This window comes from Pistacia vera, unplaced genomic scaffold (assembly GCF_008641045.1).
Source record: "Pistacia vera cultivar Batoury unplaced genomic scaffold, PisVer_v2 Contig340, whole genome shotgun sequence".
In the NCBI taxonomy this organism is placed as follows: domain Eukaryota; kingdom Viridiplantae; phylum Streptophyta; class Magnoliopsida; order Sapindales; family Anacardiaceae; genus Pistacia; species Pistacia vera.
In genome coordinates, this window is record NW_022196158.1 from 407,953 (window position 1) to 431,232 (window position 23,280).

At 34.6% G+C, this 23,280-nt stretch overlaps 4 protein-coding genes and 4 non-coding genes across 10 annotated transcripts; 3 read left to right on the forward strand and 5 right to left on the reverse strand.

Annotated features, from left to right (window-relative positions):
- Nucleotides 1–4,543: 4,543 nt before the first annotated feature.
- LOC116138342 (type I inositol polyphosphate 5-phosphatase 2) lies at nt 4,544–9,334 on the forward strand. Of its 2 annotated transcripts, XM_031424058.1 has the most exons (10): nt 4,544–5,161; nt 5,247–5,352; nt 5,441–5,533; nt 6,261–6,348; nt 6,452–6,556; nt 7,195–8,023; nt 8,175–8,362; nt 8,488–8,596; nt 8,717–8,865; nt 9,009–9,334. In XM_031424058.1, exons 1-10 carry the CDS (start codon nt 5,132–5,134, stop codon nt 9,217–9,219), a joined length of 1,908 nt encoding a protein of 635 aa, XP_031279918.1. In that variant the 5' UTR covers nt 4,544–5,131; the 3' UTR covers nt 9,220–9,334. The 2 variants fall into 2 exon arrangements, with proteins under 2 accessions (XP_031279918.1, XP_031279916.1); XM_031424056.1 differs by lacking the exons at nt 4,544–5,161; nt 5,247–5,352; nt 5,441–5,533 and adding an exon at nt 5,829–6,000.
- Nucleotides 9,335–11,853: 2,519 nt separating this feature from the next.
- Nucleotides 11,854–13,579, forward strand: LOC116138343 (peroxidase 20). The gene is made up of 4 exons (XM_031424059.1): nt 11,854–12,210; nt 12,310–12,501; nt 12,694–12,859; nt 12,994–13,579. The coding sequence occupies exons 1-4, from the start codon at nt 11,992–11,994 to the stop codon at nt 13,413–13,415; spliced, it is 999 nt and encodes a 332-aa protein (XP_031279919.1). The 5' UTR covers nt 11,854–11,991; the 3' UTR covers nt 13,416–13,579.
- A 398-nt stretch (nt 13,580–13,977) lies between these two features.
- LOC116138361 (S-norcoclaurine synthase 1-like) lies at nt 13,978–15,513 on the forward strand. The gene is made up of 5 exons (XM_031424070.1): nt 13,978–14,025; nt 14,069–14,344; nt 14,429–14,676; nt 14,789–15,113; nt 15,198–15,513. The coding sequence occupies exons 1-5, from the start codon at nt 13,978–13,980 to the stop codon at nt 15,438–15,440; spliced, it is 1,140 nt and encodes a 379-aa protein (XP_031279930.1). The 3' UTR covers nt 15,441–15,513.
- Nucleotides 15,514–15,683: 170 nt separating this feature from the next.
- On the reverse strand, nt 15,684–15,776 carry LOC116138433. The gene has a single exon (XR_004129292.1). It is a non-coding gene; the product is annotated as a small nucleolar RNA Z101 (small nucleolar RNA).
- A 323-nt stretch (nt 15,777–16,099) lies between these two features.
- LOC116138432 lies at nt 16,100–16,194 on the reverse strand. The gene has a single exon (XR_004129291.1). It is a non-coding gene; the product is annotated as a small nucleolar RNA Z101 (small nucleolar RNA).
- Nucleotides 16,195–16,308: 114 nt separating this feature from the next.
- On the reverse strand, nt 16,309–16,394 carry LOC116138430. Its single transcript, XR_004129289.1, has one exon. It is a non-coding gene; the product is annotated as a small nucleolar RNA snoR14 (small nucleolar RNA).
- A 113-nt stretch (nt 16,395–16,507) lies between these two features.
- Nucleotides 16,508–16,600, reverse strand: LOC116138434. The gene has a single exon (XR_004129293.1). It is a non-coding gene; the product is annotated as a small nucleolar RNA U61 (small nucleolar RNA).
- Nucleotides 16,601–17,406: 806 nt separating this feature from the next.
- Nucleotides 17,407–22,168, reverse strand: LOC116138409 (ribose-phosphate pyrophosphokinase 1). 2 transcript variants are annotated; one of them, XM_031424118.1, is made up of 9 exons: nt 21,838–22,168; nt 21,609–21,629; nt 21,331–21,504; nt 20,249–20,497; nt 19,781–19,924; nt 19,510–19,677; nt 19,034–19,103; nt 18,580–18,661; nt 17,407–17,871 (listed from the first exon to the last, which is right to left on the reverse strand). In XM_031424118.1, exons 1-9 carry the CDS (start codon nt 21,988–21,990, stop codon nt 17,691–17,693), a joined length of 1,242 nt encoding a protein of 413 aa, XP_031279978.1. In that variant the 5' UTR covers nt 21,991–22,168; the 3' UTR covers nt 17,407–17,690. The 2 variants fall into 2 exon arrangements, with proteins under 2 accessions (XP_031279978.1, XP_031279979.1); XM_031424119.1 differs by lacking the exon at nt 21,609–21,629.
- Nucleotides 22,169–23,280: the final 1,112 nt, after the last annotated feature.

A 23,280-nucleotide genomic window follows, 5' to 3' on the forward strand; every position in this document is an offset into this window, starting at 1 on the left:
TTCACTCAATTGAGGTCTTGTTTCTACATCAACCTTACAGTTCTCCCAATTCCAGACTCCACTCTCATCAACTGTAACATCCTTGAACAAGTATTTTTTTGAGTCAGGAATGTATATTCTATAAGCTTTGGATGGCTACTGCAACCAATAAAAATTCTTATCAAAGCCTTATCCTCCAGCTTTGTTCTTTTTGCAGGTGGTACCAAACATAGCATATGCTTCCGAAAATTTTCAGATTATCCACTGCTGGCTTGACTCCGTCCAGGCTTCAAATGGTGTTTGACTGATCAAAGCTCTAGTGGGAAGTCCGTTGAGCAAGTGCCCCCTGTGTTGACAGCCTCTACCCAGAAGGATTTCGAAAGTCCTTTTCTCAACCATCATACGTCTTGCCATCTCCATAACAATCTTGCTTCTCCTTTCACTAACTCCATTCTGTTGTGGAGTATAAGGGTTGCTGAATTGATGTCTGATTCCAGTCTCCTTGCAGATCATTTCAAACTCTTGAGAAGTGTTTTCAGTACCATTGTCACTTCTCAAGGTTTTGATAGTCTTTCCTGTTTGGTTTTCCACCAGCTGTTTGAACTTCTTGAATACTCCAGCCACCTCATTTTTCTGCCTTAGAAAGTAAACCCAACACATTCTAGACCCATCATCTATGAACAATACAAAATATCCACTTTCATTTAGGGATAAGGTTTGCATGGGGCCACACACATCCGAGTGAGCAAGCTGAAGTTTTTCAAAGGCTCTCTAGGCTTGATTCATTGGAAAAGTTTTTCTACTTATCTTGCCTAATTGACATGCTTGGCAGACTGCTTTTGATTCTTCAACAATGGCCAGATTCTGAACTAAGTTTTTTGACTGAATCTCCCTTAGACTTCTATAATGTACATGGCCTAATCTCTTATGCCATATCTCAGTTTCATCTTCTCTAGCATTACATGCTTTGTGTGGAGTAATTCTCCACATGATTGGAAAACTCATCCCCACCATTCTTACTCTCATAATTTCATTTCCCTCACTGTCTAGGATTATGCAAGATTGATTTTGAAAATGCAATGCATAATCCTTTTCCAGCATTTGTCCCACACTAAGGAGACTTTGACTTATATCAGGTGCATAAAGTATATTAGAGATTAACTTCATACCTTTTGGTGTCTGGACAGCAACATCTCATTTCCCTTTTGCTTCCACAAACTCTCCATTTCCCACTTTGATCCTTGACCGTTGTGAGTGATCCAGGTTCACAAAACTATGCAAATTTGGTGTCATGTGATGTGTACATCCACTGTCAATCAACCAAGTTTCATCACACGCTTGGATCAAACTGGATGAGGCCACAAATAACTGCTCTGTCTCTTGGCCTGGATGTTGTTCATCAGCTGTTTGAGCTTGTTGTTAGGGCTGCTCTCCCTTGTTTTTGCAAACTCTTTTGATGTGGCCAAATTGTTTGTAGGCCCTACATTGTATTCCTGGCCTGAACCAACATCTATTCCCCGCATGTCCCTTCTTTTAGCAGTGAGAACAAGCTGGAAAATTCTTCATTCCACTAGCTTTGTTCCACTGAATATTGGACCTTTCTTTTCCTTTCTTATCTCTAGCAAACCTTCTGTTATTTCCTTGTGCAGACTTACCCTTGTGAGCTGCTAACATTGCCCATTAACTCGCATCTTCTAGCCTTAGGAGCCTTCTCTACTCTTGTGCCTACAGAGCATGGACCAGCTCAGTCAAAGTGATTTGAGTCAGGTCTTTTGAGTCCTCCAAAGAGGAGATTTTTGCTTCAAACCTTTCTGGCAAGCTTACTATCACATTCTCCACTATTCTTTTATCTGTCATCTCCATTCCAGGCAACCTGATTTTGTTGACTATATTCATCAACCTGTCAACATATTCCTTCACTTTCTCAGTCTCCTACATTCTCAATGTCTCAAATTCCCTTCTCAAATTCAGCACCTACATGTTTCTTGTAGTGTCACTCCCCATGAACTCCTCTCTCAACTTGTCCCATGATTCTTTTGCTGTTTCGCATGTCATGATCCTTGTAAAAACAAGGTCTGTGACAACTGAATGAATATGGGCCAAGGCTCTTGGAGCCTTTGAAGCTTCTTCTTCATGCAACCAGATTTGGTTGAGTGTGGGATTTGGTCCCAACTGAGGGGGTTGTTTCTCCTCCTCTACATACTGCCAGAGTCCTTGACCCCTCAGATATGCCTTCATTTTGAATGCCCATATATGGTAATGCTCACCATTAAATACAGGAGGTAGAAGATAAGCTGTCTGAGTGGCCATTGATTCAAGAAAACAGGTCTGATGCAAGACGGTTTTCCAGAGAGATAGATAAGCTGTTTCAAGAGAAGGAAAAGGTTCAGATTTTTTCAGCTCAAGTAACCAAGCTCTGATACAATTTTGTTGTTGCTAATGCCGGAGAATGCAAAGAAAAGAAAGAGAGCAACTGAGAAAAATGAAAAGTAATATTTTCTACATTACCAACTGAGTTTTACATCAAAACCAATAAAGCAAAAGTTTACTGTTGACAACCACTTTGCAGACATATTTTATCCAACATTAATCTAAAGCCATACATTAATACCAACTTACAACAAACATTATAGACACATCCCATATAACCTGGCAGTACAAATCTAAACCATTACAAAATGAATCAAACAAGGCTGCCACACAAATTTGCCAGACGGCAGATTGCAATACACTTTGGTGCCAGAACAGATTCAAAACAAGTTGACAAACTGCTACATTTCTAGCTAACTATAAGAATTTAACATTATTGCCGTATAAGGTATTTATACTTCCTACCCCAAATAAATACTATATTTCTCATGCCAATAACTCTTCACACTTGTTTTAATTTATAATATTGAAGGGAGTTAACTAGTGTATATTAAGTAATGGAATTGACAGTAAAATATGATATCTTAAAGTTATGTAATCCTGGTAGTTGTATTTAAGTAAGAGATATTGCCAATCCATATACGCATCAACTTGGTGTATGGAAGACACTAGGCAAATGCATATCTAAATTAACGTCTGACTTTGAGGCTGTGCCCAGAAAGTGTTTTGCTGCTGGGCTGCTTTGTGATAAACAGCTGTGTCCTTTACATATCCCATTTTTCATATATACTTCCAAATTTTATTTTCAAAAAAATAGCAATAATTAATTAAAAGTCCAAGTCAAGGAAATTGTTCTATTTTGTTTGTTCTTTGCTTTTCAATCCTCTATCATGTTTGAAAACTTTATCTAAAACCAAAGATATGCATGCTTTGGTGATAATAGTAGTAATCTAGGGTTACTTTTAGTTAAAGATAACAAACTTAATAGCAAATTGTGGAATAGTGGTCAATTTGAGAGAGATGTTGATTAACTGCATTTTGCCTTTATATATATATTATACAATATTTCATTTCAATGGCATTGCATCTCCAGGTCATTGCATGCCTTATCTTTTGATTGTAAAGAGTTCATCTTTTATCCCTTCAACTTTTGGGTGAGTGGGCACCATTCAAAACACTGAGTAACTAAAAATATGCATGGTTGCACTTTTACAAATTGATATGGAAGTCCTTTGATTTGCACCCTTGAAAGTTGTCTTGCCTTTACTAAGTAATATACCCAAGAGTCTTTATTGAACCACTCAGTCTTCTAGAAGTAATACTTCTTTTTCAACACTCCATTTTAACCTGACACTTCCTTCATTATTTATTTGGTTTTAATACTAAATACTTTAAAGTCAAAAGCCATGCCACTTACTTCTAAAACAAATGTAATGTTTTTGGCTCATTTCATTCTTCTCTTTGTGGTAATAATTGCATATTTAAACTTTATAAATTTGATTATATTATTATAATTTGTTTGTTATAACAGAAATAAAAAATCTTACCCACCTTTACCTTTCCATTGATTAGTTGCATGGTTGTAATAAAATCATATTCTAAAACACAATTATAATAATAAAGAAGTTCATTTTCAGTTGAAGCCAAAGAGTCGCTTATCTTCACGTAGTGTGCGCGTTGACCCCATCTTCAGGGTCCCCAGTTTGCTCCATTTTCATGAATTTTATTTTGATATTATATATGCATGTTTGTATTATGTATATGCTACCGTCTGCCCAATCTTCGCTCTCTAAAGCTGTCTTGAGTGAAATTATTTTTTTTTGCTTACTTTCTAATTACCCATTTGACTTCTACTTCCAAATTTTTTATTATCAAGTTTCAACAGTTTAGGTTGGCTGTTACATATTTCAGGCTGAGCCAAATAAAACGGGTGGGGTCTAACCAAATCTTGGCTGTGATGGCTATCATCATCCTTTATCATTACTATTATTTTATGTCATTATTTCTTGCCATTGTTGCATAGAATGCACTCACACGTCTTAATCAGTATTTGTCTTTCGCTTCTATATCTTTGTGCAAGTTCCTAAATTTGTTTTTAAATTTGTGGTGGGCGGGATTGTTTATTTATATAATGCCACTACTTAATTGGGTTGTTAAATATGAATGATTTTAAATCCCCAGTTGGGTTTTTCTTGATTCTAAGGTGTAATCAGCTTCTGGGTTTTTTGTGTTTTGGGTTGTTTTCGTTTTATTTCTTTTTGCATACAAATTGTTCTCTACTCCATTTTCAAACATTTCTGTCAACAGCTTATCTTGTCTACTGCCCAGCTGAAAGTAATGGTTATAGCCTAAATTGATTTCAAGACTATAAAATTCTTTGGATGAGAGTGACATCTTGAATTTTTATGGTTTTGTTTTTTCAACATATATCAAGCCATCTATGCTGTATTTGTATGAGAAAATTTAGACGCGGGTGGAGGACCATTGAGTATACGTTTTTTATATTTGGGCAAGTTGCGGTTGTGGATGTCTGTTGAATATGGTCATAGCTTTTCTGTCCTTTCTATTTGGTCATATATTATGAATCTTCCTTGTATTTGGCACCAAACAGTGTCCCACTACAGACCGTGTTTGTAATGCTTTTCAAGCCTCTTATATAAATATGAATCCTTTGAACAGTGAGAGTCAGATTCTTTTTCCTGCTTCCGTATATAAGCACCTGTGTTTCGAAAGATTGCTGTTCTAATTCGGGGTTCTATTCAAAGTTCTTGATCTTGACACAATGAAAACAAGGAGAGGAAAGCGTTCTGAGGTGTGTTTTTGTGCTCTTTATTGTTCTGTTCTGATTTGAAGGAAAATATTAGTCAGATTAACTTGATGATTGCTTTTGACGGCAGGCCTTTTGGCCTTCCATTGTTATGAAGAAGTGGTTAAATATACAGCCAAAGGTGTATGATTTTAGTGAAGATGAGGTTGACACGGAAACTGAAAGTGAAGATGATGGTATATGACTATCTAATGTTTACTTGAACTATTTATCTCTTATACCGTCTGTTGTTGATACAGTTTTTCTTTCTATTTTTCTTTTCAGCTTGCTCTCTTAAAGATTCAAGAGAGCACATATGTGAGGATCATGCCCGTAAAACTCAGGGGAACCAGTCAGATTGTGGAACTCGAATTCCAGGCAATAGTTGCATACTAAAATCACTATTTTGGTGTTAAAAATAAAAAAAATAAATTCTCTCTTTATGTTCTGTTTAAGCCTAAAACATATTTATTTTTGTCTACACTATCATCAAAATTCTTTTGCCTTTTCTCCTGGCCATCTTTTTGCAGCTTCTTAATTTTTATCATCCAACTATCCCCATGAACATTTTTATAAGTGCTTCAACACCTTCTCTACTAAATCATCATCAAATAATTTTCGCCAGTTCTAAACTTGTACTGTTTTTCATTTTAAACAATTAGTTCTGAATTAGTTATTTCATAACTAACTGTTGAAAAATCTACTCCTTTATTCAGAAGAAAATTATCTTGGCCTAAAGTTTGTGTGAAATATTGTTTTTGTTGATGTTTCTCTGGACTGGCCTTGGGTCTAATCTGTATATTTGGGATAGTATGAAGAAATAGGAAGAAAAACATCAAATTTAAGTAAGAAATGAAGCAAGCTTTGAAACACCTTTGGTCTTGATCCTTCAATTTTTTGAAATGCGCTATTGAAATTGTTACTGAAGTGTTAGACGATTTCAGTTTCTAAATACTTTTTTTTGGTTCTAAATTGAGTCTTGTGACCTTGAGGGTTAAACTGCCTGATAATTTTGAAAATAATCTTCTAAATAGTTTAATGCTTTGAACTTAGCCACATGCCAGTCTGAAATCATTTTTAATGTTTTGATGTTCTATTGGTCCAGATACACCTACTATGGGCTATCAGTTAAGGCACAGGAGAGGGAAATCAGAAACACTGCGTGCTCAATACATAAATACGAAGGATGTGAGGTTTGTCTTATTGTCTTCAAACTTTCTGTGATAAAAATATTAGGCTGAATTCCTACTACCCGCTTCTGACAAAAAATCATGTTTGATATTTGGTCATCTGTAGGGTGACGATAGGCACTTGGAATGTTGCTGGAAGAGTTCCTTATGAAGATCTTGATATTGATGATTGGCTTTGTACACAAGAGCCAGCAGATATTTACATTATTGGGTAAATCACTCTTACATTGGTTGATCCCACATTATTCCAACTTCTATATACTCTTCTTGATTTGTTCTCTAAAAAATTCATATGGTCATGTAACCAATGAGTTTAATGCCTAAGGAAAATATTTTGCCGTCCCTATGTCCATCCCTTTCTTCCTCTTGGCCAGAGTGTGTGCCTTGTCTATTTCTGTAGTTGTGGCTATCGTTCTGTCTGTTTATAGATCAGCATCTTATTCAAGTTTCAGTATTTTTAATCATATTCCTTTATGTGAAATTCTTTTAAGTCTATAGTATCATGTACGTAGATAAAAGTATACGTACACAATTAATGGATTAAATAGTTCTATTTCCTCATAAATTACATTTTAAATGGACAAGCTTATGCATATATTCTAGATAAAAAGTAATGGACATTGACACTAGGTGTTGCGCTTCCTACTTTTAAACTGTTTACCTACATATTTTCTGGACTGTCGCAGCTTGTAATTGTTATAAGACTGTGTTAACTATATTATAGTGTTGCCATCTGCTTGTCTGTGTACAATGGTCAGGTTTTCAGTTATGAAAAGACCCTTGTCTGCTAAGATGATGTATTTTTTACATATCAGACTGTAATATCATGTTGATGTCTGCCTTTTGCAGCTTCCAAGAGGTAGTCCCTTTGAATGCTGGGAATGTGCTGGGAGCAGAGAGTAGTAGGCCAATTCGAAAATGGGAGGCAATCATCCGCAAAACTCTGAACAAATCTTCGGAATCTGAAAGGAAACACAAAAGCTATAGTGCCCCACCTTCTCCAGTATTAAGAACTTCTTCTGTTGCTGATGTACTCGCAGATGAGATGGATGATCTGCCACTGGGGATTACTTGCGAGGAATTTGCCAGTATTGCAGATTCTGACTATAAAGGCGAAGATTTGAATAAAGCTATTGGTATTGGAAAAAATTTACATTTAAGAAGATTATATGGGATCGATTGTGACAGTAGACTGGACTGGCCTGAGCATTCATTAGATGCAAATCCTCAGGTTGTCTCTTCCAATTCGAAATTGCGGAGAATATTGAGCAGTTCTGCTAGAATTGGCTTTGATTGTATAGAGAATCCTCCGGTATTTAGCCCTCAAAATTTTGCATTGAATGGAAGTAGACTAAAAAGATCGTACCATAGCTCTGGAAACCTATTACACTCAGCCTGGATGGAACAGCAAGAGGAACCTGAAGTTGATGGTCTATCTGAAATATCTGATGAGGGTTCTGATGAGGAAGCTGATACCTTCTGTGAAGCATATAAGGAGCAACTTGATAATGGAGTCATCAGTGGTGCTGTGAAGCGTCGTAAATATGTGCGAATTGTCAGCAAGCAGATGGTTGGGATATACGTATCAATTTGGGTGCGTAAGCGGTTGAGGAGACATATAAACAATCTACAGGTCTCTCCCGTTGGAGTTGGCCTTATGGGCTACATGGGAAACAAGGTAAGAGCTTGTTCTTTCATGCTATAAACATAGAAACGAGAAGTTGAAACATGTCTCTTTAATGTGATGTGTCACAATGTAATTGGCTTCAACATAAGTCAATTAGCTGCTCTGTTGGAATTGAATGTCTAAAGAGAAGTTGCTGATGCAGGGCTCTGTTTCAGTTAGTATGTCGCTCTTCCAATCACGGATGTGCTTTGTTTGTTCGCATTTGACTTCTGGTCAGAAGGATGGTGCTGAACAAAGGCGCAACTCTGATGTATACGAAATTATTCGGCGGACCCGTTTCTCATCTGTCTTTGATCATACAGATCAACCACAGACCATTCGTTCTCATGAGTAAGTAATATTTTGCCATTTAAGTTTCAACTGCCCCATTTAGCTATGTAATTGCTCTATTATTTGATTGTATCTCTATAATTTGCATAGAACATTTATTTAAAATTTGGTCCTACTGTTAACAGTCAGATATTCTGGTTCGGGGATTTGAACTATCGTCTCAACATGGTGGATGCTGAGGTGCGGAAGCTTGTTGCACAGAAGCGATGGGATGAACTTATCAACAGTGATCAGGTGAGATTTTTTGGGATTGACCAAATAATTTTCTTGTTAGTGGATGATATTTCGAAACAAATATGATGCACAAGCATAATGAATATTTTGCCTGAAATTATTTGATTTTTTATGTGGCAGCTAAGCAAAGAACTAAGCAGTGGGCATGTTTTTGATGGATGGAAAGAGGGGGTAATAAACTTTCCTCCCACTTACAAGTATGAAATAAACACGGATAGATACGTTGGTGAGAACCCAAAAGAAGGGGAGAAGAAGAGATCTCCGGCATGGTATAGCACACATATTAAACTTTCCTCTAGGATTATGGAATCTATTACTGAAAAACTTTACATAGCTAACTGCCTTTTTAATTTCTCATCTTCGTATATCTTTAAACCTTAATAAACAAGTAATTTATGCACTTGGTGTGCAGGTGTGATCGTATACTTTGGTTAGGAAAACGCATGAAACAACTTTCATACAAGCGATCAGAAATAAGGCTGTCAGATCATCGGCCAGTTAGTTCCATGTTCTTGGTTGAAGTTGAAGTGTTGGACCATTGCAAGCTGCAAAGGGCACTCAATGTCAGTACTGCAGCAGTACATCCTGAGATTTTCCTTGATGAAGACGGGGAATTTTTTTAGCAGTTTCCTGGTATTCAAGCTCGAATGTGTTTGTGTTTGTGACAATGTAGAGACTCCACACAGTCAGTAAAAAGAAAATAGTTTGCATATTGTATACATCAATCTTTTTGTCAAAGTGCTCAAAATTTGTATGAATGACTCATATTATTTTATTTCAAAATAATTTTACATTCTCTCCACTGCTAAATTCTGAAACATTATTTCAATCACCAAATCATATTATGAACTAATTGCATACATCGCTAAGCAATATTTTCTACATACACAGTCATAACGTCGAACCATTTTCAACAAGTTTAGAGGATGGTTCAGTTGTGATCATTTAATTAGGTGAACGGAAAACAAGCATTCCACCACCCATAATGCATTATGCAGATCACAATTATTAATAGAACCAAAAAATTATCAATTTCGAGTTGCTCATTAATCTCAAACTTATTTTACATTCCCAAATTTCAAACTGCCATGAATGTTGATCTTTCTTGTGTGGTTGAAAAGGGTGAACCGCATTTTTTATGAGAGGTATATATAGATGGTGCTTCTTTGTAAAATAGTTGGTTATTATACTTTGCTAGTTGTTGACCAAATATGATAAAACACAGTTTTTCTTTCAAGCAGGGTAATTATGAAGTCGATTCACTGAGATTATAGAGGACTGATATTAATTATTTGAAGTATGAGTTTCAAGATACTGCATTTAGTCCCTTTAAGATTAGTCAAAGTGTATATAAATTAGTCTAGACATCTTAGTTACAAAAAAAAAAAAAAAAAAAAAAGAAAAAAAAAAATACTGCCTTCAGGCATCAGGCACGAATAATATCATGACAGCATAAGAGAATTAATGTACAAGACTTTTTGCCTTGACATATACAGTAAAACCTCTCTATAATCATAATGGTAGGACTAATTAATTTTATTATTATGAAGAGATTATAATTTAATGGAGGTGTAGTTACAAAAATTATTGTTTTGATTTCTTATTTTATAATTCATGTTTTAGTAGTACAGTATTAGGATTTCGATTCATATTTGAGTAGTATTAGGATTTCAATTCAGCATTTCAATTGTTTACTTTTGAAACGGATAGAAGATCGTGTCTTGGAACCAGTAAAGATAAGTGTCATTGATGGAACCGTAAATGCAGTTAATGCATGGTTAATTGATGTGAAGCCACAAACAATTGTCAATGGTTTTAAGGACAACAAAATTAAGACCCCCAATATCGATGAATTGTAAGTTACAAATGAAGTGAATGACGAGAATAAAAGAGTCATTACAGAATTGAGTGATCAGATTCGACAACTTCAATACACTAATCGAATGGATATTAATGTCTATCTCGATTATCGAAATGAACAACAAATCGTGTATACTTTAACCAAAGAAGAAATCATGCAATTAGACAAGAGAAATGAAATAATCCTAAGGATCATAGTACGGAAATACAAAAAATTTTGTGTCATGAAGCTCTAAACATGCTTGAGAAGATAAAAATATTTTGGCTTTCATGAGAAAGTGTCTATGCTAGCGAGTTATTACGTACTCGCAAGATAAAAGATGTAGTAATAACTCTAAAGTATAAATCATTGTCCCAAACAACTTTAGATAAATATTTTATTTCATCTTAAACATTTAATGTAAAATAACATATATTTTTTTAAAATATACAGATAATTATTACTATGTAGAGGTAATTTTCCTTAAGGTGCGAATTAGAAAAATTATAACTTATGACAATGTAGAGTTTATTTTTATTTATAACTATCCCAAATTGGGATTATAATTTTTTATGACTATCTAGAGTTTATTCCTATATAAAGTATCACTATAGAAAATTTTTACTGTATAATAGCTTAATTGGACAAGGAGTAATTTGTAAAGTCTTGAGTCATATAATATGTGGTGACTGTGTATAATCAATGAGTAAAATAGATAAAGAAATGTGCCATATACTTCTTAACGGTGAATGTATAGAGCATACCAACTGATCTCTTCCTTTCATTTTTTATTTTTTTCACGATGAAACCTCGGGGTACCAGTATGTGTTATCATAAACCTCGTGGGAGGAGATTAATATTTACCCAAATTTTGCTTTTTTTGGTCGAGATTTATTCTGGGTCTATATATTGACAATTGTAAAAGTTCCTGCATATATTTGGTTTACTTGTCCGAATTTTTCTTGATTTTTTGGGTCTGTAATGATGACGGCCTATTCTTTTCCCCGTGTGTGTGTGTATATATATATATATATCCTTATACTGGAAGGGAAAGACGTAATGGCTTTAAAGTTTCAACAACTACTTACCCACTTATGACTATGAGGGAACCATTTGTTAAACATATTTTTTGGTTATTAAAGCATAACACCGTCGTCCAAATTCAGGTGAGAAAATCGATGCCAATCCAAAGATTCAAACATGCCGATAGGACCTGCATTTGTAAGAAACTATAACGTATTTATTATTCCATTTGTCCTTACGTTCTTTTTTTATTTAGTTAGGTTGAGTTAGTTGCATCAGCTTTGATTAAAACCCAAAATCAAAAGGATTTGTTTAAGATAAGTTGGTTTTAAAAATTTAAGATTAAAAAACGGAACAAGAAAACATCATTTTCAAGGTCTGTACCTTATAATAATAGAGATTTAGTTCTGATATTCTTCTTCACCATGCATACACACTCAAACATGAACCACATCTTATACATTAATTTTCACATGCATTAATTTCTGTTCTTGATATTAATTGTATCTCACCATCATCATCACCATCACCAATGGAGATCTCAAGGGCATTCTTTATCATCATGATTCTATTGTTTGTTTTGCGTGGAACGAATACTTTGAGTGATGATCTTCTTTTTCTTGATTACTACAAAGAGACGTGCCCCTTAGCAGAAGAGATCGTGAGACGTAATGTTGAGAATGCGGTGCTCAAAGATCCTCGAATGGCCGCCTCACTCGTTCGCTTACATTTTCATGATTGCTTTGTCATGGTTATCTATCTCGATCTCACTCTCCATTATAATTATTTTAATAAATATATCAAAGTATCGGGTGTAAGTTATGTTGATTTTGTGGAGTTTCTGTTATAGGGTTGCGATGGATCGGTTCTTCTTGACAGCTATGGGGCAATGGTGAGTGAAAAGCTTGCAGGGCCTAACTTTAACTCTCTGCGTGGATTCGAAGTTATTGATAAGATCAAGTATAATTTGGAAGAAGCATGTCCATATACAGTCTCATGTGCTGATATTCTAGCTTTGGCTGCACGTGATTCCGTTGTTTTGGTATGTGTTTATTTAAACTTCTTCTCCATCTTTCTCAAGTACTTCTGTTCTGTCATCTTAATTTTAAATGTCATGATTCATTGGTAGAGGCTACAATTAATCTTTCATTCTTCTCTGTATCTTATATAATTTTTATTTTTGTAAAGGCAATTCACAAGATAGATATATAAATTTTTTTGTTCTGGATATCAGAGAGGTGGACCAACATGGGGGGTTCCTCTTGGCAGAAGAGACTCACTGAAAGCAAGCTTCGATGGTGCCAACCTGTACATTCCTTCGCCAAATTCCTCCCTCGAAATTCTTATTGAAAATTTTAAAGTGCAAGGCCTTGACATTCGAGATTTGGTTACTTTGTCAGGTCAACAACAAACAACTACTCATGGAAAATTTCTTAATTAACTAAAGTATTAGCAATTTTCAATGCTTACAATATCTAACAATGGGGATGATTAACTGAATGCATTAGTAAAATTTGTTTTGGCATTGCAACAGGTAGCCACACAATGGGGAGGGCAAGATGTTTGAGCTTCAGGCAAAGAATCTACGACATCACCATGGAAGAACGATATGATAAATACAAAAGATATAGAACTTTTAGAAGAATCCTAGAGTCCATATGCCCAGAATCAGGAAACGATAATCAACTCACACCTCTTGATTATACCACTCCAACAAGGTTTGACAACCATTATTATATTAACCTTCTGCAAGGGAGAGGATTGTTATTTTCTGATAATACTTTCGTTACTCAAGACCATGAAGGAGAGATAATAAAGCAGGTGTGGGCTTATGCAGCTGATCAAGACCTTTTCTTTGCTAAATATGTCAATTCTATCATCAAGATGGGCAACATTAATGTACTCACTGGACACGAAGGAGAAATTAGGAAGAACTGTAGGTTTATCAATACCTAGGTTGTGAAATAAATTTTCTCCAAACAGTATTTATGTAATTGTATTCTCTAATTTTTATTTCTTATTCCTGGTTACAAGGAGCTGGTAATGTTACCTGTGCAGTAAGATACTGTACCTAAAGTAATCTATTCTACATATTGTATATTAACAAATTAATACAAGTTTATGGGCTTTTGATTATAATTTATAACAGCCTCATAAGCTACAGGTTCGAGAAACTTTATTCTTCCTTGCGGTTGCCGAAAAAACAAAGCTAGTATTTATACTTGATTTAGAGACAAGTGCTTAAAACATACGTCACAGACATTTAAATAACGGAAGAGCGGTTTGAATGACCAATTCAATTAACTTTTTCCATTACTCATTGGTGTTTATTGTGTGTTTTATAGCATTTGAAGACGTATACAAGACGGCTTGAGGCCATTTGGTCATCTGAGAGTCGATATTGTTTTGTAGTCTTAATCAGTTTTTGATTGACGTAGACAACTTACCATTACATATTTGCTCATTGGGCTTTGATATTGACGATATTGGACAAGGGAAGTCTCTGATTCCCTTAGCAATGGACACAAAACTTTCACAAGACACTGCCAACTGCCGCCCAATCAAGGCATCATCCAAAGATCCATATATAATTTATGTAGTGTCTATAGAACAAAGAGATACCAGATCCCAGAAAAGAATTGTGGACAGTGATCAGTGAAATGGGAAACGACTTCGGTGGTTCCCTACCAGTTGAAAATGTCCAATCTCTTGCTTCTAATGACTTGAACCACATTCCATCTCGCTACATCCGACCAGAACGTCAGTCCGAACAAGTTCTCATTGATGAATCTCTTCAAATTCCTGTCATAGACATGAGCAAGCTTGTGGATGAGGACGAGTTAATGAAACTTCATTTGGCTTGCAAAGACTGGGGCTTCTTCCAGGTATTATATTTTTCGTTATTTGCTGATATCAATAACCTTTTTTTTATATAAAACTACTAAACTGAGATAAATAATGTAGTACAGTTGATAAATCATGGGATATTAGAAGAAGTAATTGAGATAATGAAGATCGACATAGCCGAGTTCTTTAGTTTGCCATTGGAAGATAAGATGGTATATGCTCAGCAGCCAAATAACATAGAAGGTTATGGCCAAGCTTTTGTTTTATCCGATGAGCAGAAGCTAGATTGGGGCGACATGTTCTTTCTTATTGCACAACCACTTTCTTTAAGAAATACCAAACTTTGGCCTACAATTCCTAGGTCTTTCAGGTAAAATCAATGACACCTAATTTATTCTTCAGAGCTCTTTTAACTTCTAGCAGCTCAAAATTCTGCCAACAATCTGATATATGTATCTGTTTATCATTTTACTTTATATTAGAGCAACCCTGGATAAATACTCTTCACAGCTACAAGAGGTTACAATTTGTCTGTTAAAGTTTATGGCAAAAAATTTGGGGGTTGAATCCGAGAAACTTACAAGCCTGTTTGAAGGTGGAACACAAGGGGTAAGAATGAACTACTATCCACCTTGTGTAGAGGCAGACAAGGTTATGGGTCTAACAACACACTCTGATGCCACTGGATTGACCCTGTTGATCCAAGTGAACGAAGTTCAGGGCTTACAAATAAAGAAAAATGATAAATGGGTACCGATTACACCTATCCCAGGTGCGTTCATTATCAACGTCGGCGACATCATTGAGGTAAATTATATACCAATCTCATAATACATTGACTTTAATTTCAACCCTGGTAAAAGAGAATTAACTGCATTCTTCTTGAAGCAGATTATGAGCAATGGAGTATACAAGAGTATAGAGCACAGAGCTGTTGTGAACCAAGAAAAGGAACGCCTTTCAATAGCAGCATTTCATGGTCCAAGTACGAAGACAATCTTAGGTCCTTTGCCAGAACTAGTAAAAGACAAAGCTGTTTACAAGAGTATTGCAAATGAGGAATTTATAAGACTCATGGTAGCCAGCAAACTTGATGGTAAGAACTTATTGGGCCACCTGAAACTTCAAATCTGAAATAGGGCTGGCTGGCTGATTGCAATTTCTCTTGTTATTTTAAATCTATATGTACGATACACCTATTGCATTTTATAAATACATTGAAACAGTCAAAAGTTGATCTTTGTTCAATTAAAATATGACTTCAGTACACACGTCAATTTCATCCCATTCATATATTCAGCTTAATATATGACTTTAGAATATTATCCTATAAATCATAGGAAGAACTAGGAAAATTTCAGACGACATAGTTAAAGAATAAGGCATCAGATATACAAGGTGTTAGCATCAATCAAATATTTCAGACGCAAATTACCCATTAGTTGTATTAGCATTCATCACTTGCCAAATTCTTTACAGCCCCAAATACCATGCTCTCACAAATCAGACATCTCACCAAAAAATCATCACTGGTCTTAGCACAACTAATCAGTCCGGAGCTAATTCGTCCAGAATTTCAACTACCTAAAAGAAGATTGATTTTCTTTTCCATATCCAATCAAGTTTATTGGAGTTACAGGGATTAAGATAGGATCAGCATTCAATTCTTTGAACAAAAAGTATGTGCCACGAACAAACAAATCCAATCAATTGTTATTGTAAGCAGCTCAATCCTTGCACACAAGACACAAGTGAAAAAGTTCAATAAAAAAATTCAAAATATGAAAGTAGCATACGGGCATCAGTTCTCCAAGGTGATATAGCATCAATGAAAAGTTTCAGACGCAAATTACCCATTATATAATATGAGATTCATCAGTTGCCCTTGCCCACCATATATTAACCATAAAAAAGCATACTACCATCAACTCTAAAACAATTATTGACACTAGTGATCTTTCCAGATAGGTAGATTTGTGGGATTAAGAGGGATTAAAATAAAGCGATCAGAACCTGTCGGGATTCACAGTAACATCACACCGTAGTTCAGTGGATTGACAGACTAATGAATTTCTATCGTCACCTCGCTTTTCCCCTCCAATGAAACACAAGAAAACCCGATACACAATCAAAACAGAAAAAGTCGATATCATAATCAAAACCAAAGTACAAGCAAAACATGAAGTTACAGACAAAAGGGTCAGCTCAGAACTTCTTAGAGGGATGTGTTACCGTCACCGACAGATCCAATAGAGATCCGTCTACGGTACACAGCAGAGATTTCATCACAGCATGACTTTTCTAAAAATTCGAAAAAACAAAATTCATGGCAGAAACAGATAGCTCTTTGAGCAATAACTAGAACGTGTTGAAGAGAAATTGAAAATGTAGACAGAGGGTGAGAGACGACTAATGGGGGCGACAACAAGGGCTTTTAAAGAAGCGAGCCGCCCTGCGTGGTGCGTACATTCAGAAACCCTAATACTAAATCCTTAAAAAAGAATATATATATATATATATATATATATATATATTTTTTTTTTAATTTTTTTCACGCGGCCTGATATAAATGGATAATTATCAGTGACTTCTTATTTCGAAAATTCCAACAAAATCTTCTCTAACAACTTTTAAATATAAAATAAATTTTGAATATAATCATAGAATTGAATAAACTTATAACTTTAAATTCACTATTTTAATTTTTTTATATAAATAAGTATAATAGATATTTCAATGGTGGTTAGTAACAAGTCTTTATTTTGAAGTACAAGTATAATAACTATAACCACTGGTTACTTAAAAAGTTTAAAGTAAGTTTAAGTCTTTATTTTGTAAAGAGAAATTAGTAAAACAAATTATTCCAAGAATAAATTTAACCTCCAACGACAATTGCTTCCACTTTTACTTTCTTAAAAATAATTCATCAAATGGATGTTAAAAATTTATAATACATAATCTGTATGTAGCAAAAGAAGATCGCCACACAAACACAAAATGGAAGAAAAAATTCAAAGGTTAGTTGGCAAGTTCAACAGTGTAACCATCAATCAACAGGAAAATAAAAAACATGGGCTAAAAGGTTTTCACTAACTCTATATATATATAATTTTTTTTTTCTTTTAGAAGGGAGATTACATGGCAATACTAGCCAAACAGATAGCAATTCATCTTGCGCAAACTAAATATCTTAGTAATAAGACCAAGAAAAAATGTATAAAGAGAAAAAAAAAAGGGGGGTGAAATAAACCAAAATAAAAATTCTATGGTTAAAAAGCATTCGGAGGAAATGAAATGAGAAATTGTATATCTCCGTTTTGATATACCCAAGATTAGGTTATATGTCTAAAGACCTGTATAATATTTAGAAGGAGCTATCCTTCATCACTGAAAAATGCTACTAACGGAACAATCATCATGAATACGCCATATGGTTTCCCCCAATAAGTTTGCTACTGAAAGTACTGTCAATTCCGGGAAGTAGTTCTGATCTGCTAATGGAAGCGTGTTTGTAATTATCACCTCTTGAAACAAACCACCGGACAACCTCTCTATTGCAGGAGGGCTGTGACAGAAGAATATGTAAATTCATTATATAATATCTCCACCGCAAATATATCTATATAAAAAGTGTATAATCAACCATACATCTCAAAACTATAGAATTTGCATAAATATGAATTTGACTGATAAAAGATATCAAGTCCATAGATATGTGTCTGACTGTTATCAGATTTCAAGATCATCCTACCAATACCAGCTTGGGTGGAACCAACACCAACTAATGGCATTTTTTATAGCTTATACATAAAAATCAAACCAGGACTAGAAAGTATCAATTTAATGGAATATCCTCTAACTTCCACCCAAAGACGAAACAAACACCAACATGATGGTCTTAAGCATATCTCAGGGCAGAGTTGGAAGCCAGTACTAGACTGCAACTTCAGTCAGGATCAAACTAGAGCCTCCACAGGCAAAATCACAGAGGGTTTCCTAATAGTTCCCACAGAAAATTGAAAAGATAAAGGCAGCCTTTATCATGCTTTCAACATAAATGCAGCTAAATCACTAGTTATTCAGTCTTGAGTTCTAAGCAGAATAAATAGAACCTCAACTATACAAATTGTTCAGAAAGTGATGATCCAATAGGCTCAAAGTCAGTGAAGTTAATCAAGTGAGATTTAAGCAACTGTCCAATAATACTTGAAGTGCCTACCATGCTTCTAGAAAATCATTAGAAGCTATCAAATGCTGCAAATTTAATTGGTACCTCAAAACAGCATGCGTGCAGCAAGCATAAACTTCTCTAGCTCCTTCTTGATGTAAAAGAGCTGCCCCTGTTGCAATAGTCCCTATGACCCACAAAAACCTTGATGTTAAACACAATTTTCCATATCCAAAAAGCAACAGGTATAACCAAAAATTTCATTGAAAGCATTAGACATAAAAGTTATTTATTCAGGAACAGATACAATAACTATAACGATATATAACCCAGGAACTAAGAGAACAAAAAGTAAATAAATTAATTGCAAGAAGTTCTCCAACGACTCAACCAAAATACAAATACTACTGAACTGACTCATAAGTTCAACCATCATAATATATTCCACATCAGCCCCATCACAAATACAGTGATCGGAGAAATTCATGCTCATGTCACCCCCTCCCGCACAACCAAAAAAATTTAAGATCTAGTTTGGCATCAACTTTACTTTACTAACCAGCAGTATCAATCATGTCATCCACCATTACAGCAACTTTTCCTCTTACATCCCCAATCAGGTTCATCACCTGAAAGATAACATTAGGCATAATGAGTACATAAAAATTATACTCAAATACTAAAGAATAAAGAACAAATGGACACAAGTTTCCCTTAAACTTAGGCATGTCTTTAATCCCCACAAAAAATAGATAAATATCAATTCCATTTAAAAAATTAATTCAGTGTACTGTTCTTCACATTAAACTGAAAAACTTTATCATCAACGTTTGAGAAACACTATCAAACCAAGAAGCCAGATAAGTTTTAGTATAGTTTGCAAAGGGTGATTTTGAGGGGTGAAAGAATCTATGAGGGGCAAAATAAGAGAATTGCAACGAAGAGAACTAGAACTGACTTCTAATATTTTACACAAATAGCAAATGTAGAAGTAGAGAAAAAATAAAGTGAGAAGAATTGTGCTGCAGTAATTACCTCTGCAACATTATGTCCATGACGCCTTTTATCGACAATGGCTAAAGGTGCATCGGATAACTTTTTTGCAAAAGCACGTGCTCTTGCGACTCCACCAACATCAGGTGAAACTACTACCAAGTCATTAGAAGGAACCGTCTTGCTTGCCAGGTAATCAAGGATCACAGGCTACAATAATACAACTGTCAGTAGATGATAAAACATCCTTTTTCTGGCTATTCAGTGAACAATAAATCAGTAAGATTCAACAATGAAAGATGTGCACTAGTACCTGACAGTATACGTGGTCAACTGGAATATCAAAGTAACCCATAGATTGCCCAGAATGAAGATCACAGGCAAGAACACGGTTTGCACCTGCCTCTGTGATAAGATTTGCAACAAGTTTGGCCGCAATAGATTCACGTCCTTGAGTCTTTAAAGAATAAGTATACTCAGCATATGGTATAGATAAGAAATAAGTTTTTACACATAACAATTCAAATATTTCCTAAGATTTTTGTCATGCTTAAAATACAACCTCAAAGTTACTGCCACCAATTATTTGCAATGTCATTTTCAATGCTCATTACGAGATGAAAACTACTCACTCCAATTGTTTTCTTCCATTTTTTTTTTTTAAAAACAAGCAAGAAAAGAATAGCAGAAGCGCGGATCAAATTGATTAGGACATCATCTGAATGAGGATCCTACCAAATTCTGCTATCTTCATCTAAAGTGGACAGTAGATAATACTTGCCTTTCTATCAGCTCTAGCATATCCAAAATAAGGAATCACAGCTGTAATATTTTTGGCTGACGCTCTCCTACAAGCATCTATCATTATTAAAAGCTCCATGAGATTCTCATTAGCCGGAGGGCACGTGGGCTGCACCAAAAACACATCACAGCCTCTAACACTCTCTTGCAACTGAACATAAATTTCGCCATCAGCAAATCTCTTTATGTTAATCTTTCCTAATTCCAAGCCCATGTACCAAGCAATTTCCTAGAGCAAAATAACAGAGAGTATTCAGACAATGAATGTGATGGAACTTTTATAAGAAACTTACAAGAAAAGGTTATAAAAGAGAGAATGACATGTAAACATGAGAACAATGTATACTGTGTTACTGTGTAGCACGCTCAGAATTGAATAGAATACCCTGTATGAGCTTCTGATTCTTATAACTTTGAAAAAAATAATAAGCAATGAAAATCGATGGCATCTTGACAAAAATGACACACCATTTGAAAAATTAGGTAATAGGGTCTACTGAGACCAAATTTTTTGATGATTTAGTGATTTAATTAGTGGTTTGCATGTTTAAAACTTGAAGATGAATATCACCTTTTTGGATACAATAAATACAAAGGTTGATAGTCAGATGTGTAAAATTCCTCGGTTTTGTTAACTCTTAGAAAGGAAAGACAAGGTCATCAAAACTGATGCATAATACACAACTACAAGGAAAACTAAACTCATTCAATTCACACTTTACAAATAATTAGAGGAAATGACCTCGTACATTCTGCCAAATTGTTTAAACCAAATTCACTTAATTGCGGAAACTAGCAACTTTGTTTGCAATAACAACAGCTAGTACATGAACTGAAAATACTTTTATCACTTCTTTCACGATTTCAATGAGATCCGACATTATAATGAAACCAAATAGATTCATGGGCCCACATTAAATTCATTATTCACCAACGACATAAGCCCCATACAAGGCAATAACAAACTACAATTACTTTTCACAGTTGTCTAACACCAATACCGTTAAAACAAGAGCAACCAGAAACAGTATTCTTAAAGCATACAGAAATGCAATTAAGTACCTGAGAAAGTGCAGGATTCGCTGTGCCAGAAAATAATTTTAGCCTGGTATTAGTTCTGCTGACTGTTTTCTCCATTCGTGCTGATTCCAAAAATTTGGGCAGCGTTCGTTCATTAAGAATAGGAATATTTGGCTTTCCATTAGGAAAACTCAATTGCTCAGACAGGTCACATCTCTGCCACATTAAACAAAAATTACAATGAGCACAAATTTTCAAAATTATTTAATTTAAAGGGAAAGAAATCCAACCAAGTTCATATTTTCAAGACAAAAATTTACCTTCAAACGAAAAATATTTTCCTTCAAAACAAACAAAACCCAGATTCCATAATTGCATAATAACAACAAAAATGAAAGGTTTGTAGTGTGAAACATACACACTGCTGACTCACAGTCACAGAAAGATAATAATCATATGTAAAAGAAGTTATTAAAAAAAAGAAAAACAATTAAACCATCCGTTTATTCAACCATATTTAAAATTAAAAGAAAAGACATGTAAACTTACAACGGCGTTAGATAAATGAATTCGGCGGCGAGATTCATTAAAAGAGAGAGTTGCATGGGTGAGAGAAGAGCGACGTAAGAAAGAGGAAGAAAATGAAGAAGAAGAAGAAGAAGAGGAAGCTTGTGAAGGAGAAGGAAGAGTGAGGGAAGCCATAATAGTGAATGGAGAATGGATTTGGGTTTGTATGTAAATGTTAAAAATTTGAAAGGGTGAGCGAGCGGCTTCTCAGCAATTTCAGCTCACACTTTGTGGTGGTGGCTGCTACTAAACAACCTTCACTGGTTCTTGATCTCTATCTTTTTTTTTCTCTTTACTCTTCACATTTTCTAGGAATGTACTACCTATGTATTTATACCAGGAAGGTCGATACTGTGGCTTTATAAATAGAAAGTGAGATGGCAGACTGCCACACCACCAATTTCACATCAATTTTTTTTAAAAATATTTTAGATATAAATAATGTTATACTTATAAAAAAAAATAAAAAAATCTTACAAAAATCTTCTTATAAAATAATGTGATAAAAAATAAATATAATAAATTTTATTTTTGCCACCTCATTTTCTATAAAAATGTGGTAAATTTTTTTTTTTTTTTGTAAATACAATGTTATTGTTTGGAGCATTGAATTTTGCTGACCTTCCGCATTGACTTAATACAAATACAATGAATGGTTCTACTACTTTTTGGGAATGAATATTTAATATCATTTATTTGCAGTTAATTGATGATGGTATGTATCATGATACTATTTTCTTTATAAAATCATATTTAACCTATTTTGTGTTGTGAAATTTGGATGTTACCAAACAGGCAGAAAATAATTATGATGAATAAGAAATAATTTCATTTAAGGAGTTAATATTTTCACTGTCTATAAATATTTCTGTATGTATAAACCCATTAATGTAATTAGGGTGATAGTAAATAATATATCAAAAATATTAGAATATATCATATAATATGAACTAGCAGAATACGTTACTAGTTACGTATCTTATGACAACTGACAAGTGAAGTCAAAATGAAAAGTAATTACGCGTTGACCGGTGGTCCCAATTGATAGTACTTTTGATGGGCTTATGCCACGTGGAGAATCAAATGCAAGTGGCGTGGTGTTGCGCTGCATTCTACACCGTTCAAATATACTTTAGTCAAAGCATACGATGGCTGGCTTCAATTTGTTATCCAGCCAAAGGCATTTGATTCTTTGGACCATTAATTTCTATGTGGGAAAACAATAATATTTTTTTCTTATTTATTTATTTTTTCATACGAAAAAACAATATTTACATGTGTTTAAGTTGAAGCATGAGATAAGAGTTAATTAATTAATTATAATAAGATCTCATTCAATATGGCTCAAATTTTATGATTTTGAAGTTTGTGGTTATATTTAACAGCATCATTTAGCATATAAAGTTACGTACTTATCAAAACTGT

Coding starts and splice junctions, on each gene's coding strand:
- LOC116138342 (XM_031424058.1), top strand. CDS start 5,132: ATGAAAACAAGGAGAGGAAAGCGTTCTGAG. Junction 5,534..6,260: donor TTGTGGAACTCGAATTCCAG/GCAATAGTTGCA, acceptor CTATTGGTCCAG/ATACACCTACTATGGGCTAT. Junction 8,024..8,174: donor TGGGCTACATGGGAAACAAG/GTAAGAGCTTGT, acceptor TTGCTGATGCAG/GGCTCTGTTTCAGTTAGTAT.
- LOC116138343 (XM_031424059.1), top strand. CDS start 11,992: ATGGAGATCTCAAGGGCATTCTTTATCATCATGATTCTATTGTTTGTT. Junction 12,502..12,693: donor CACGTGATTCCGTTGTTTTG/GTATGTGTTTAT, acceptor TCTGGATATCAG/AGAGGTGGACCAACATGGGG. Junction 12,860..12,993: donor AGATTTGGTTACTTTGTCAG/GTCAACAACAAA, acceptor GCATTGCAACAG/GTAGCCACACAATGGGGAGG.
- LOC116138361 (XM_031424070.1), top strand. CDS start 13,978: ATGGACACAAAACTTTCACAAGACACTGCCAACTGCCGCCCAATCAAG. Junction 14,026..14,068: donor CCAACTGCCGCCCAATCAAG/GCATCATCCAAA, acceptor TAGTGTCTATAG/AACAAAGAGATACCAGATCC. Junction 14,345..14,428: donor AAGACTGGGGCTTCTTCCAG/GTATTATATTTT, acceptor AATGTAGTACAG/TTGATAAATCATGGGATATT.
- LOC116138409 (XM_031424118.1), bottom strand. CDS start 21,990: ATGGCTTCCCTCACTCTTCCTTCTCCTTCACAAGCTTCCTCTTCTTCT. Junction 21,630..21,837: donor TTCATTTATCTAACGCCGTT/GTAAGTTTACAT, acceptor TTTGTTTTGAAG/GAAAATATTTTTCGTTTGAA. Junction 21,505..21,608: donor AAAATATTTTTCGTTTGAAG/GTAAATTTTTGT, acceptor TTAATGTGGCAG/AGATGTGACCTGTCTGAGCA.